This window comes from Chelonoidis abingdonii, chromosome 4 (genome assembly GCF_003597395.2).
Source record: "Chelonoidis abingdonii isolate Lonesome George chromosome 4, CheloAbing_2.0, whole genome shotgun sequence".
Taxonomy (NCBI): domain Eukaryota; kingdom Metazoa; phylum Chordata; order Testudines; family Testudinidae; genus Chelonoidis; species Chelonoidis abingdonii.
The window spans coordinates 132955597-132971444 of NC_133772.1; the positions used below are offsets into that span (position 1 = coordinate 132955597).

Genomic DNA, 15848 nt, shown 5'->3' on the forward strand with positions numbered 1-15848 from the left:
AGTGTAGATATGGCCTAAGGTAAAGCACTACGGTCTCTTTAAATTGCAGTGAAGGAATATAGTTCTATTTTGGAATTGTGAAGGCTACATTTTAGGTAGGGCTTGAAAAATCCACTTGCCCAGGGCTAATAAGAATCTTTCCTGGGCAAAAGTCATCAACTTCTAAAAAACTTAAGGTTTCATTTCGGTGAAGAAAAAGTTTTAATTCTATGGTTGCAAAGAAAATGTGATCCAAACATCTAGTAATGCAGTGTCATCTTAAGCCTGCAGCCAGACTGTTTGAGTGCCTCTGCTGTTGCTGATGGCTTTCCTAGATTTCAGCAGCCTACAAACTGACTTGTGGGTTTTCACTGTTGCTTTTCAGAACTCAGCAGGCAGCAGTGAAACTGACAGGAATCAGATCAAATACACCGCCACTGTTCCTTGAAAAGACTGAGTAGCAGTGGAGGCAGGCACTGATGCTATTCACTGAGGAGGTGGAGTAGAAAATGAGGCTAGAGTAGAGCAGCTAAAAGAGCCACCCCCTGACAAAACAGGAAACTGGCGGAGGGAGACTGAGTAGCAGAGAATCTCACTCACCATTCTAGCCAGAAGCTCTGGGTTGGGGGGGCATGGTGTGTGTGTGTGGGGGGGGGGGGGACAGAAGAGAGAATACTCCTCCCATCCAGTAGCCAGAAAGGGCTGGAGTGGGAGGTCTTCAAGATGATCAGACACCAATTAGGCAGAGGGTGACACGGAAGATGAAGACCCTAAACCGAGTTCAGTGACACATACTGTTCTCTCAATGTCTACGAAGACAACTGGCTTGCGTAAAATCTAATTCTTATGCTACTGAAAAAAAAAAATTATCTAGGTTTATGCCTCTTGTTATTTTGGACTTCTAGCCAACACCAAATTGTGGAATGACTCATCCACTTTGAATTGCTGTGTGTGGCTCTCTCTTATAAAGAATGGGGATTTCATACCTTTAAGTAGATAGTCGCATCAAATTCGTACCCTTTTATTTTATTTCATAATTGCTACTATGGGAGTAATCTTCTGCTCTCTCTCTCCTTCCCATAAACTGCATGGATATCCAGAACCTATCCATTTTAGCACCACTGTGTAAACAATGAATTAATCTTCACATCACCCTCCTATGAATGAAGTAAGTAATATTCTCATTTTACAGATAAGAAAGATGAAGCACAGAGAGTCTAAGCAAGTTTCCCAAGTTCATACAGGAATCATAACCAGGAACAGACTCTAAACCTCACAAAACCCAGCCCTATACTTCAAACAACAAGCCATGTTTGAGCGGTTTGTTTTTTTGTATTTGTCTCTCAAGAAGGCACAAAACCAGGATCTCTTGAGGCACACATGTAAGCCATTGTGAGTTAGGACTCTGATATTATTTGTACTAATTTTGTAGTACATTTTCCTTCAAAATGGTTTTATCTGAAATAAAGTTCTGCTCCACTTGTATTGGAATAAAGAACGAGATAAATCTATACAGCTGAGAGAATGTTTTCAGACTTCAGTAAGAGCAGACACTTTGCTTCCAAAATCCTAGCTAAAAAAGCCTCAGCTTATGACTCCATCTTCAAGAAGCAATTTGAGCTTTGAGGATTTCAGGTCTGAAATGAAAATACGGTAGACTATTAAGCCAAGTTCCATGCTGATTTCCACCCTGTTTCATCCCATTTAATTAAATGGGTTGTAAATAAAAGCAAAATTTGGCTCTAAGCACATTGCAGAACCCTCCCCATTACTGAACTCTATCCATTACTGTCTAAGGTTGAGCATGTGTCATCATAGCTGTGTTGGTCTCAGGATACTGAAGAGATAAAATAACATCTTTTACTGTACCAACTTCCGTTGGTGAAAGAGAAGCTTTCGAGCTATACAGAGCTATTCTTCAGACAAAAAAGATTAGCTCTTTCACCAACAGAAGTTGTTCCGACAAAAAATATTACCCCACTCACCTTGTCTCTCTAAGGCTGAGCATATCAGGTAAAATAAGGTATGAATTTGCAAGTAATCCTCTGATAAACTGTTTTAATGTCATTTTTACAGTCTCAATAAAAGTGTAAGAAATGAGCAGAGACTTCACTGAAAGTAAGAAAAGGCTTATAAATTTGATTGACTTGGCTTCCAGAGAATCTAGAGATCGATGATAAAGACATTCTGCTGGGTAGAGTATGGATCTTTGGATGTTCAACCTTTTGTAAAACATGCTAGCATTACGTCAATGCAAAGGCAAAAGAATTTGCTACACCATCTACAGTATTTACTGTATATCAAACCTTCAGAAAAAAATTTAAGCAACCAGAGTTTTAGGAAATCAGAGTTCTAAGGGACAAAAACTGCAATTTACTCAGATAACACTTCCCTGATGTTAAAGAGAAGATTGTAAAATTATCTAGGCGGCTTTGGTGCATAACACCAAATCTGGTGATTTTTATATCAAGCACAGCTATTGGTAATTGAGTTAGTTAAAAGTTCATCTTCAGGTTTCAAATAGAAACTTTTTTTTTTATTTGAGCAAAATCCAGGGACACTTGGGTGTAACCGATGTTTGTTAGAGAAGAAAGATGCAAAAGAGTCCAGATGTCATGTAGTGCGTGCGTGCTGCATATTTTCCTTTTAAAAGTGTACAAGCTATATACCACTTTTACCTATCAAAACAAAACATGAGATATTATAAACATGCTGTTAGAGTCTTTATTCAATTATGAATTTGGTAACTCTTATTGTTCTGGTTACAGCTGCTGTAAGTAAGGTAATCTTGATAGTAGTTTGTGTGCTTCATTATGTTGGTAGGGGTATCATAGGTATTGATTATTGAAATAAACTTGCTTTATGAACTAGAACTGTCTAGTATTCTCAGAAGGAGTTTCTGTGAGTTAATGCTAAACTGAGTGCCAGTGCTCCACCTGGACAGAGGTCTATCTACTTAGACCAGCTTTTATCTATTCATATAAATTGTTAATTAGGTATAATTTAAAATTAAAATAGAGTTACTAAAAATGGCTTTGTTGGGGTTCATTTTTATTGTCTCAATTTACATAGAAAAAAATCAAGTTAGATTTTTTAACTGTCCACCCTTTACATTTCCTTGGGATCTGAAGCTCACAGCAAGTTCTTTCCATTTTGCACATCATTACCAGCAATAAAGGTTCTTCAAACCAGTTTGGCCCTCAACACCACTTAAGTCATCCAGTTGCCTTCAGCAGGGTTGCACATACATAGATGACTAAGTGGAACTACAAAGAATTGTCTATCTAGGCTTTTATAACATGTCTATCACCATAGTAACTTCACACTTAGATCCAACGGTAATAGGCACAGAAGAAAACCCTAAAATAGTATTAAGTTCCTTAGAAATATCTTCAAATTGAAACACTGTCTCTATTCCTATGTAAGAGTAAATTGCTTGTTTTGATATTTTTGTGAAGAACTCATAGTGGGCAAGCAAAGTCAATTAAACGTTTTGCATTATATTCTGAATTCAATGAAATTAATGACCATTCATAGCTCATGGTAGTCAGTTCCTGATCCAGCCCCTGAAGAAGTTCAGTCTCTCGCACTAATGATTTTTCTCCCTATTGCTCTTCAGTTCAGGAGGGAAGGTAGCCCCTTCAGCTAGCGAGGGCCAATCCTGTACCTTTCTTCAGGATGTATAACTATTTTTTAGATACGATAAACAAAGAAACAGAATCTAGCTCTCTCTCTCTCTCTCTCCTGACTGTGTTGACAATGCACTACCAACAGGCACAAGAAGTGTTGGCTCTTATTTATCCTTGAAGTGGCCAGACATGACTGAATACTCACAAGACACAAAATGTGTTCACATTCTATGCACTTTTCAGAGTATAACTACCCTCTTCGTCAACACATCCCTGATTCTGAATCATGTTAGTACCTGGAAATCTATGTCTAATCATTAAGAGGGCACAATGGATTCCTTTTGTTTTCTCTCTCCTTATAGTTTGGCAGTAATTCACAAATATATTCCATTCTGTGGACAATAACAGTGTATGTGGTGGGTGGGAGGTTAAATGTATTGATTAGATTGATTGCCAGAGCAGCAGAGGGACAGGTATTACTATAAATTACTATTAAAATTCTGTCTGTGTTGTAATAACAGTGCTATGAAAAGGTGTTTCTAAAGCACCTATCATAATATCTAGACAGGGCACATGATTAAGGATTTTAGCTATTCTTGTGCAAAGCAGGCCCAAACTGTCTCACCCTTCCGTTCTATCCATAGTTACTATTTCCCAGAAAACTAGAGCATTGCGTTTGCATGCAAAAATCCTTAGTAATGAAGAAGGGAAGGAAAATAATGGTTTCTAAAGTGTATTTGCCAGCTTTTGATGAGATGTCAACTGCCAAACATCCTCTCCTCTTGAGAGAGTTACCCAACACCCGTATTTAAAGAGTTATTCTTTAAAAATAGTTGTTTATACTGTTAATTGTTTGAGTATATTTTTTTCACACTGAAACATGCAAATAGACTAATACATGTGCATGGCTCTTTATAGCAAATAAACTCACTAAAGGATTCATGGAGGAAAAAAATATAGGAAAGTTACATAGTTGTGTAAGCAACTTCAGAATGCTGAAGAGTTCACATTGTTAGCCACCTAACAGGAAACTATAAAACTCATTTTTGTTCAGTTTGGTGGAAAAAAATTCACAACTGGATTGAAAAAGCTATTCTGGGCAAAATTTTAAAAAATGCTTAAGTCCCACTGACTTTCAATGAGGCTTACATTTCTAAGTATTTAGGTCACTTCTGATAATGGGACTTGGTGTCAGCAGCACACCTGGCTCCAGGCCTGGTCACTAGGCAACCCGACAAGCTCAGCTGGTCCCAATGCGCCTTCTCCAAATGATCATGATTCCTAACTGGGCAGGAGATTCTACGGCTGCTATGTAGGCCTGGTCTTAGCCACCTGGAGATCCCTTCTGGAATGCCAACAGCGGAAGCCCAGCTCACCTTTGAGGACTTAGTTGGGACCTTACAGGAACTGCAGGCTCAGGCTACGTCTACACTACAGGATAAATTTGAATTAGTTTAAACCGATTTTATAAAACAGATAATATAAAGTCGATTGTGCGCGTTCACACTAGGCACATTAATTCGGTGGTGTGCGTCTATGGTCCGAGGCTAGCATCGATTTCTGGAGCAGTGCACTGTGGGTAGCTACTGTAAAATAATGAGGCCAATAATGTCGATTTCCGTCCACACTAACACTATTCCGATATAGTAATATCGATTTTAGCATTACTCCTCTCGTTTTGTAGGAGTACAGAAATCGATTTAAAGAGCCCTTTAAATCGATATAAAGAGCAGTGTAGTGTGGACAGGTGCAGCGTTAAATCGATTTAACGCTGTTAAAATCGGTTTAACAGCGTAGTGTAGACCAGGCCTCAGATTGCATCACTTTGAGATCAAAATGCAGTCCTGCAGGCTCAGGTTGGGCCCATGAAATGCAGGCCCCGGCTATCACAATACAGGACAGGAATGCTGCCCTCCAAGCCCAGGTACAAGACCAGGCAGCAGCTGTGTCCCCCTGAGCCTCACATCTACTGTCCATTAGCCCAAGGTCCCGCTCCTGACAAGTTCACTGGGGACTGTGCCAAATTCCACAGATTCTTGAGTTAGTGTCACCTGCTGTTTGTACGGCATCTGGTATCATATCCCATAGATCAGTCCAGAGTAGGATTTGTGATTACCCTACTTACTGGAGAGGCCTAGGCATGGACTTTCCCCACTGCTGGAGGGGTCTAGCCCTCTTCTCAAACGCTTCAAGGAATCTGACCAGGCAATGGCATGCATTTTTGACAATCCTATGTCAGTCACTGGGCATTAAATCAAATCACTGTACACAATCAATATCCGCTTCACTGAGCTCCTGGAAAGACTCTGATTAGCCTGTGTCTTAATGAAATTAGACCTGCATGGAGCATATGACTTGGTTAGAATCCAACAGAGGGATGAGCTCCAATCCATGTATGGCCATTTTGGATGTCTGGGCTCTAACATGTCCACTAACTTCCAACATTTCATGAATGGCATTGTCAGGGACATATCCCTGACTAGTTTATGATCATCTACCTAGATGACATTCTCATCTTCTCTGAAAATCTAGAACTTCATAACCATCACATATAGCTTTAGATCAACTTCCCCAGAATCAACTCTGCACCAAGCCTGAAGAGCGTGAATTTCACAAGGACTGCCTGGTCGTCCCCTTAACATCCCTCCTCAAGAAGGGAGCCAGATTCACCTGATCAGCCAACATGCAAACTGCGTTTTATCACCTGAAAGGAGTCTTCACATCCACTCCTATCCTAAACCACCCAGACCCCACTTGGGCCTTCATCACAAACTGATGCCTCACACTTTGCAATGGGTGCAGTCTTTTCTCAATTCACTGGTCCCCACCAGCTACTTTACCTTGTGTCCTTTTCTCCCAGAAACTGATGCCCACAGAGAAAAAATAGGACACTAGAACAAGAACTCCTGACTATCAGGGCTGCCTTTGAGGAACTGCACACCTCTTTGAAGTGGTCCGTGCCCCTGCTCATGTGCAGACCAATCACAGAAATCTGGAGCACCTACAGACAGCTTAACAGTTAAGCCAATGCCAGATCCATTGGGTCCCTTTTCTATCCAGATTCAATTTTACAATCACCTATCGCTCGTGGACTAAATGTGGGAAAGCAGGCCTGTCCCACAAGGGTGACCACCACAAAGAAGAGGAAGAAGCTCTTTCAATTGTTATCAAACCCTCCCAGTTTATTAGAGGAATGGGCGAGGGCCATCTGATAATCACCATCTGCTCTCTACTCCTCAGCAACTCACTGACAGCCAATCTGCCAATCCCTGGAAAACTTGGGCACCTCTCTTGGGTCAAGCTTCCTTCTACAGCAAGGTCTCCTTTACCATGGGGATAGCCTTTACGCTCCTGAAGGAAAGCCCCAACTCCAGGTACTGAGGTTGTGCCACAACTCCCCCATAGCAGGACATTTTTGGGCAGTTTAAGACCGGGAACCTGATTTCCAGGTATTTCTGGTGGCCAACCTTATGAAAAGACATCAAGGACTACATTAGGATGTGTGATCTCTGTGCCCATGCTAAAAGACCATATAAGACCAGGGGGTTTTCTCCAGTCTCTTCCCATACCTACATGTCCTTAGGCACTCGGTGGTCCTGACAGTTGTGAACTTCCTGACAAAACTGACCCATCTGAACCCCAGAGTAGAGTTCCATCAGCCTGTGAAACAGCACAGCAATTCCTGAAACATGCTCACATGCTTTAACACATTTTTAATCAGGGTGCCCAATTTGTTTCCTTGTTCTGACAGGTCTTTCTCCACCTTCTTGGCATCAAGACCCTCATTTCAACTGCCTACAACCCTCAGACTTACTCTGAACTGAAGTGTCAACCAGACAGTGGAACAGTACCGCGGATGTTTTTTGAATTTTCAACATGACTGGGTTCTCCTATTGTCAAGCCAAATTCACTTACAATATTGCAACCCACATCTCCATCCAGCAAAGCCCATTCTTTGTAAACTTTGATTTTCAACCTTGGTTTCACCCTGAACTATGAGAAGGCTCCCCTGTTCCAGCAGCCACACATTGGGTATTCCATCTCCAACAAATTCATCAGGAGCTCATGGAATATTTAGTGGCTGCCAAGAAGTCTCATAACAGCTATTCCGATAGACATCAGCAAGTAGCACCTTATACATAGATGATAAGATGGGGTTTCCTGCCCAAAACTTGGTCAACCCATCCCTCTGCCAACCTCGACCCCTCTCAGATGACCCAGAAAATAAATCCATTGAGTTCAAACTCCAGCTCCCAAAGTCCCTCAAGAGCTATTCAGTCTTTCATGTCATCCTTCCCAAACCACTCCTCAACAAACCCTTCCTCAGAGAGATGGATCCACTGCCACCACCCATAATGGCCTTGGGGCAGGAATAATGTGAGGTCCAGCAAATCCTTGATTCCCAACAGGTCAGAGGTAAGATCCAGTACTTAGTGGACTGCAAGGTGTACAGGCCAGAGGAGCAATCCTGGAAGACCACAGAAAACATCCACGCCCTCATCCTGTTACAGGAATTTCACCAAGAGTACCATGACAAACCAGGGCCAAGGGCCCCTAGAAGTAGCCCTAGGGGATAGGGTACTATCAGGAGAACAGCTAGCTCCCAGCACAGTTGCTAGGCAACCCAGCAAGTTCAGTTGGGCCCAGTGAGCCTGCTCCAAAGAGTCATGCTTCCTGATCCGGCAGGAGAGCCTGCAGCCTGCTACTTGAGCTTGCAGTGGCAGTTGCACAGCTGCTGCTCAACGCGTACCACCCCCACAGCTGTGCTTGTCCTGCTCAGGCTTCCAGCCCTAGCTCCTGTCCCGTTCCAGCCATGCCTCCTGTCTGCTTCAGTCCAGTCTTTGCCCCCCAGTTCTGCCCCTGATCTTGAACCCAGTTCAGACCTTTGGCTTGGCTTCTCGACCCCGACTTCGGCTTCAACCTCAGCCTGATACCTAACTCCTGGATCTACACTTGCCACTTCTCTGAACTGCCACTGCAACAACCACAGAAAGTCCAGCTGCACCTATTAAGTAGACTGCCCACACCCTGGTAACTTACGCTTGGGTTCCTAAATTGGGCACTTCTGAAACTTTTACCCTCTGTTATTATGAGAGTGATTCTTTTTCCTTTAAAATCAACGGCAAAATTCCTATTGACTGCAGTAGTGCAGGATCAGACTATTTCTTCATTGCTAAAAATATCACAAAACGAAGTTTAGTTGTACCTCCATCTCAGTACTAATATGTGACCTGCATTAACTTTAAGGAGAGTCACAAGTACAGCCAGAGAAGAAAAGTTCCTAAAAAGATACACAAACACACTACTGAAAAGAAAGTCAGATATGAAGCATGGACAGGACTGGATTAAGGCTATTTGGAGCCATGGACACACCCCTCACAGGGCTGCCACATATGCCCTCCTGGGGATGGTAGTGGCCATTCACATAAGAGCCATCTAAGGGGTTAGTGTCAGGCCCTTCATGCAGGCTGGGACCACACTCCTCAGACTACTTGAAATAGGAAACAGTGCTCTAGAGAGGTCTGTCCCACAGAAGCCTCAGCCCCATGCATCCCTCTGTGCAGAGCTGTCTGCCTACCACCCACCACCCCAGCAAAGCCAGAATAATAATAGCAAAGAGTCCTGTGGCACCTTATAGATTAACAGAAGTTTTGGAGCATGAGCTTTTCACCCACGAAAGCTCATGCTCCAAAACTTCTGTTAGTCCATAAGGTGCCACAGGACTCTCTGCTGCTTTTACAGATTCAGACTAACACGGCTACCCCTCTGATACTTGAGAATAATAATAGTGATGATAGTGGCAGGCCTCCCACTAACCCATACACACTCCTCTGTTGGGTGGTCTTGGCAGCTCCCCCCCAAGAACAGCAGGTAGGAATGAGGCAGTTAGCACCTCTTACAATCACTGTTTCAGAGTATGTGCAAACTCACGAAGTCATCATTACTGCATCAGTTACACATTTTAAAAGGTTTTCTTCACAACTAGAGCAAGAAACATTGTTTTAAATGAAATTACAGGATTTAAGAACCAGGGACCTAAACTTGTACCCACAGTGCACGTATACATTCAGTTTGGCCCTGAATGGACAGTAACTGTTTGTTTAGCTTATACAGAAAGGAGAATAGATGGCCATTGGGAATTACTGAAAACTTGAGAACTTTTAGAAATAAGAAACAACTTCCTATCAACTTTAACTATCTTCTCACTTTCCCATCTCTCATTCGTTACATGAATTTTCAACCTGGGTCCCATGAACAGGTGTCAGTAAATGGCAATCACCCTGGCCATTTCTATATTGCTAGAAAGGTCTTTCTAATTGACAGGAAGATCTTGGCTACATGGGAAGAAGAGGAGCGAAAAGAACATCAGTATAGTACAAGTTGAGAATCATCGATTACATCAGCTTGTTGTATCGTGCCTTAAATTAGGCACCAAATCTGTATCTGTGCAGGCAAACCCACATGGAGTCTAATTTAGCCTGAATATACTCTGAAGCAGGGGCCACGGCTTCCTTTGTTTGCATAATGTCTAGCAAAATGCCTGAAGGGGACCTCCAGGCATTAACGTAATAGAAATAATATTAAGACAAACTATATAAAATCAGCAACTTTAAAAGCAAATGCTCAAATGTTCTTGTGTAAAACTATAGCAACTGATGGTTTTCAGAAGTATTTTGAAAAATTTTAAAAAGTGGATATATCCGCATTTGATATTCAGAGTGGAATTCAATTTTCAGCCAATTTTTTTTATTTTAAGTCCAGTTTGTTTAGCTATTCGGCTTTTTTAATGTAAACATCTTTTCCTTCATGATTAGTGTCATGTCCAGTAATTGCTGACAAAAATATAGATCCGAGCATGGTTTTAATTAGATTTTTCTTACACTCTTCTTACACTCATATATCAATCTAGGATTTTCTTATTTTAACACTAACTAGTTATTCACATCGCTGTCAGAAGAATTAACTTTGTGTATTCCCTGGACTCCAATCAACTCGTTTCTAACAAAGTTCCCATAATATGTATATAATTTATAGGAGCAATAATATTCATGTGCCGTAATTCAGTTAAAATTAAGATTTCCAGTATGTTGCTTTACACAGGACTTGGGTATTGTGGCATCTGATCTATACTAGCAAACAAGAGAGTCTATTTACTCTTGCATGGAGCTCCAACTTCTGTCTTTGACTACATTCCTGTTTTATGATGGTTATCATGATACCTAGCACTTACTTAATAGTACACAGGGCTGAAGGATCCATTCACCAGTGACAAGCATGAAGTATTCCATAGAAACTGGAGGCAGCTTACGCCTTCAGTTTTGCACACAAAAAAATGCAACTTTTCATTGAAAAAAGTTTGTGATTGTGAAGGCAACTTCCCAAATACAAGAATATAAACCCACTGCAGTATTCTCTTCCTGAGTTTTTAGACAGATACCTAACTCCACTGCCTCTGTGGCCTCTCATAGCTCTGACAAGCAGCTAAATGAAACTAAGATTGTCACTGCTGCTACTCAGGAACTTGTGGGCAGTAACATGAAAAACTATACAGATGCATACAGTCCAGTTTCACATTCTTAATATTTAGGAAAGCTCTAAGTGGAGCTTGGAAAAGAGGAGACTAAGGGAGGACATGATAGAGGTATATAAAATCATGAGTGATGTGGAGAAAGTGGATAAGGAAAAGTTATTTACTTATTCCCGTAATACAAGAACTAGGGATCACCAAATGAAATTAATAGGCAGCAGGTTTAAAACAAATAAAAGAAAGTTCTTCTTCACGCAGTGCTCAGTCAACTTGTGGAACTCCTTACCTGAGGAGGTTGTGAAGGCTAGAGCTATAACAGGGTTTAAAAGAAAACTGCATAAATTCATGGTGGTTAAGTCCATAAATGGCTATTAGCCAGGATGGGTAAATAATGGTTCCCCTAGCCTCTGTTTGTCAGAGGATGGAGATGGATGGCAGGAGAGAGATCACTTGATCATTACCTGTTAGGTTCACTCCTTCTGGGGCACCTGGCATTGGCCACTGTCGGTAGACAGATACTGGGCTACATGGACCTTTGGTCTGACCCGGTACGGCCGTTCTTATGTTCTTAAGTGACAGCATAGGCAGATACTGGAAACTACATTAATGGAACTAAAAACCCAAAATATGAGGCTGGAAAAACAACAGAGTAGCAAAAAAGCTCTGTCCTATCCTTCCTCACAAGAGACTTTATAAAAGGAAAAGAAAGCTCCTTTGCCCGTGCCTGAGCTAAATGGGGATAGAGATTCAAAGGAATCAAACACACACTTTACACAATATAATTTACCAATAACTAACATTATTCAAAGTATCTAACAATGAATTGCAAAGACTTCTTACCTCACCAAATGCACCTCTTCCAATTACTTTTATAATTTCAAAGTCATCTCGATGAAGTTGCATTTCCTTCACCAATTGTGTAAATGGTTTTGCTGTTAAAAAAGTAAAAATTAAAATTAACACATGGAAGTATAGTTTTTCCTAATAGCCAAGCTAGACCTCTTCCACTGCAACTTGAGACCATTGCTCCTTGTTCTGTCATCTGTCATCACTGGGACAGATGAGCTACATCTCCCCTCACTCTTCTCTTCTGCAGACTTAGGGCTTGTCTACAATTACCAGGGGATTGAAACATGGCAATTAATGCATCGGTGGCCAATTTAGCAGGTCTAGTGAAGACCCGCTAAATCGACCCTAGATCACTCTCCCGTCGACGCCTGTACTCCACCTGAATGAGAAGCACTAGGGGAATCAACGGGAGAGCGTCTCCCGTTGACATAGCATAGCATGGACCACGTGGTAAGCAGATCTAAGTGCGTCAACTTCAGCTACATTATTCACGTAGCTGAAGTTGCATAACTTAGATCGATCTTTACCCGTAGTGTAGACAAGACCTAAATAAGCCCAGTTCCCTCAGCCTCTCCTCATAAGTCATGTGCCCCAGCCCCCTAATCTTTTTCATTGCCCTCCACTGGACTCTCTCCAATTTGTACACCATTTCTGTAGTGGGGGACCCCCAAAATTGGACAATACTCCAGATGTTGATGCCTTACCAGTGTTGAATAGAGGGGAATAATCACTTCCCTTGATCTGCTGGCAATGCTCCTGCTAACACAGCCCAATATGCCGTTAGCCTTCTTGGCAACAAGGGCAAACTGTTGACTCATATCCTGCTTCTCATCCACTGTAACCCCTAGGTACTTTTCTGCAGAACTGCTGCCTAGCCACTCAGTCTCTAGTCTGTAGCAGTGCATGAGATTCTTCTGTCCTAAGTGCAGGACTCTGCACTTGTTCTTGCTGAATCCTTTTGGCCAAATCCTCCAGTTTGTCTAGGTCATTCTGGACCCTATCCTTACCCTCCAGGGTATCTACCTCTTCCCCTAGCTTAGTGTCACCCGCTGAGGGTGCAATCTATCCCATCATCCAGATCATTAAATGACTATGCTGAACAAAACCGGCCCCAGGACCAAACCCTGGGGCACTCCGCTTGATACCGGCTGCCAACTTGACATCAAGCCATTGATCACTACCCACTGAGCTCGACGATCTAGCCAGCTTTCTATCCACCTTATAGTCCATTCAGTCAATCCATACTTTTTTAATATGCTGGCACAAATACTGTCGGAAACCATATCAAAAGCTTTGCTAAAGTCAAGGTATATCACGTCCACTGCTTTCCCCATATCCACAGAACCAGTTATCTCATCGTAGAAGGCAATTAGGTTGGTCAGACATGACCTGCCCTTGGTGAAGCCATGTTGACTGTTCCTGATCACCTTCCTCTCCTCCAAGTGCTTCAAATGGATTCCTTGAGGACCTGCGCCATGATTTTTCCAGGGACTGAAGTGAAGTTGACCGATCTGTAGTTCCCCAGATTTCCCTTTTTTTTTTTTTTTTAAATGAGCACTATATTTGCCTTCTTCCAATCCTCTGGGACCTGCCCTGATCACCACAGGTTTTCAAAGATAATGGTCAATGGCTCTGAAATCACATCAGCCAACTCCCTCAGCACCCTCAGATGCATTAGATCTGGACCCATGAACTTGTGCATGTCCAGCTTTTCTAAAACAGTCCTTAACCTGTTTTTTCACCACTGAAGGCTGCTCACCCCCTCCGCATACTGTGCTGCCCAGTGCAGCAGTCTGGGAGCTGACCTTGTCTGTGAAGACTGAGGAAAAAAAAGGGATTAAGTACTTCAGCTTTTTCCGCATCATCTGTCCTAGGTTGCCTCCCCCATTCAGTAAGGGTCCCACACTTTCCCTGACCTCCTCCTTGTTGCTAACGTACTTTGCCCTATTATAACCATTTAATCGGATACTTCTTGTTTGTGCAAAAAGGAAATGTAGCTTGAATAAATGAAATGCACTTTCAGATGCTCTGAACATGGGGGTGTGGTTTAAGTTATTCAGAATCCGTAAATTCCTAAGTAGATTCAAAGTAGCAACTTTTAAAAACTGACTCAGCAATGTACACCACACAAATATTAGCAGCAAACTAAAAGGTAATTTTTTCCGTCTTTGGGCCTTTCATTGATATATGGTAGGGGCAGGGAGGGGAGTGTTTCTGAGGGGGAAGGATGAAGAGGATAAGGAAATTTTTTTTTTTTTTGGTACTTAAACTGCCTTAACTTTTCTTCATTCTTGCCCTCGCTGCACCCTTTCAAAAAGGAACAACAACTTTCCTGTGATATTGCTACAAATACAGTACTCAGACAGGTTTGACAAGTTACTGTATGTATACACGTATCCAGGTATTGAAAAACGTATCCACCATCTGGGAGCCCGAGACCAGCTTACTATTCAGGGTGCAAAATACCTGCTCCTCCTCATTCCCTCTTGCCAATCGACTCCTCCTGCATTTCAAAGAAATAAACCTGCACTGTATTTAATTGTATAATGCCAATCAGACCTCCAATATATTTTACAAAGTGTAACTTTTATTTCTTTCCTGATTTCACTCTACTTTTGTTTTTTCTTTCCAATCATAGAATGTGGTATATCTTTTTCTGTGATTTTATCTTGTGTTCTCTCTTCCTCTACCCCATATATCATTTTCTTTTCCTATATTGTGTCCTCTGCTGCCCACTCCCATATCCCCCCCTTATTTTCTGACTGTCCAATCTCCCCCTCAGCCCACCTCTCATACACACAAACACCCTATTCTGCTTTTCTGATTGACCCAACAATGTTTTTCATACACCATGTCCTGTCCTCCATCCACTCAATCAAATACTGTGTAAGTCTTGAAAAACTGCATCGGACAGCTAGAGCCAAAGCAGTAATCTAATGCACTAGACAGCAAATCACGAAAGGAAAACTAATTGTTAGGGGACAAATAAATCACATGTGAGACGGAAACACGTAACAATGTGGGAAAATAGCAGATGCATCAGATTTTTTTACTTGGGGTTGGCTCATGGAGTTTCACAGATAAAGTGCACTGCATAAGAAGCCTTTCATCACTTTCACTTTATTCAATGGCAGTGGTGCTCAATGGAGAAATGTGTAAATTGTAAAAAGATTTATCTTCTTCTGTCTCAGATCCCAAGTTTTTATATTTAAGTTTGTTTTGGAAAAAGGAACAATTATGATAGGACCAGGAACAAGATGATGTAGAGAGGTCTGTGACTATAGGAAGCAATAATATGGCATTCCTGGCTGCACTAAACTATGGCTACAGCTACACTAGGAGGCTTTTAGCAACACAGCTGTTTAGCTGCTGCTTGTGGGCAGGAGACAGCTCTCCTGCTTACAAAACACTTCCACGCCCCACGAGCGGCAGCACTTTGTAAGCGCTGTTCACACAAAACTTTTCATCGGTAAAACTTTTGTGGTTCGGTAAAAGTTTTGCAGAATAAGTGCCAGTGTAGACAAACCCTAGGAAAACCTAAAGGGCATAAAAGACCCTTCTCATGAGCTTGATGCAACCTCACAATGCTTAATCAATATGGACACTTCACACACACGCACCCTTCAGTTTGTGAGCATATAACTTAACACAAGAAGAAAGACTGAACAAGAATGCCTGCATTAATTATAATTAAGTGCTAGACAGAGAAAATTTTGACACCTACTAGCTTGAGGTAACTATAGAGGGAAGAAACTTCCACCCAACTCTGATCAGATTCTGGACATCAGCTTTCTCCAACATGGCTGCTGAAGAATGGTGGCAGGCTGTCCCATTTTTCATATCTGCTTTTGGCTAGTCAATAT

The 15848-nt window shown here is 41.9% G+C and overlaps 1 protein-coding gene across 5 annotated transcripts in view; it reads right to left on the bottom strand.

The window, feature by feature from the left end:
- Positions 1–15848, bottom strand: part of CDC42BPB (CDC42 binding protein kinase beta) — a 120975-nt gene that overhangs the window by 76050 nt on the left and 29077 nt on the right. For all 5 annotated transcript variants that reach the window (XR_004372461.2, XM_075065696.1, XM_032771630.2 and 2 more), the window contains exon 2: positions 11977–12068. Coding sequence is in view for 4 of the 5 variants with exons in the window: in XM_075065696.1 (XP_074921797.1) it covers positions 11977–12068 (92 nt within the window). In the remaining variant the exon portion in view is untranslated. The remainder of the gene's footprint in view (positions 1–11976; positions 12069–15848) is intronic.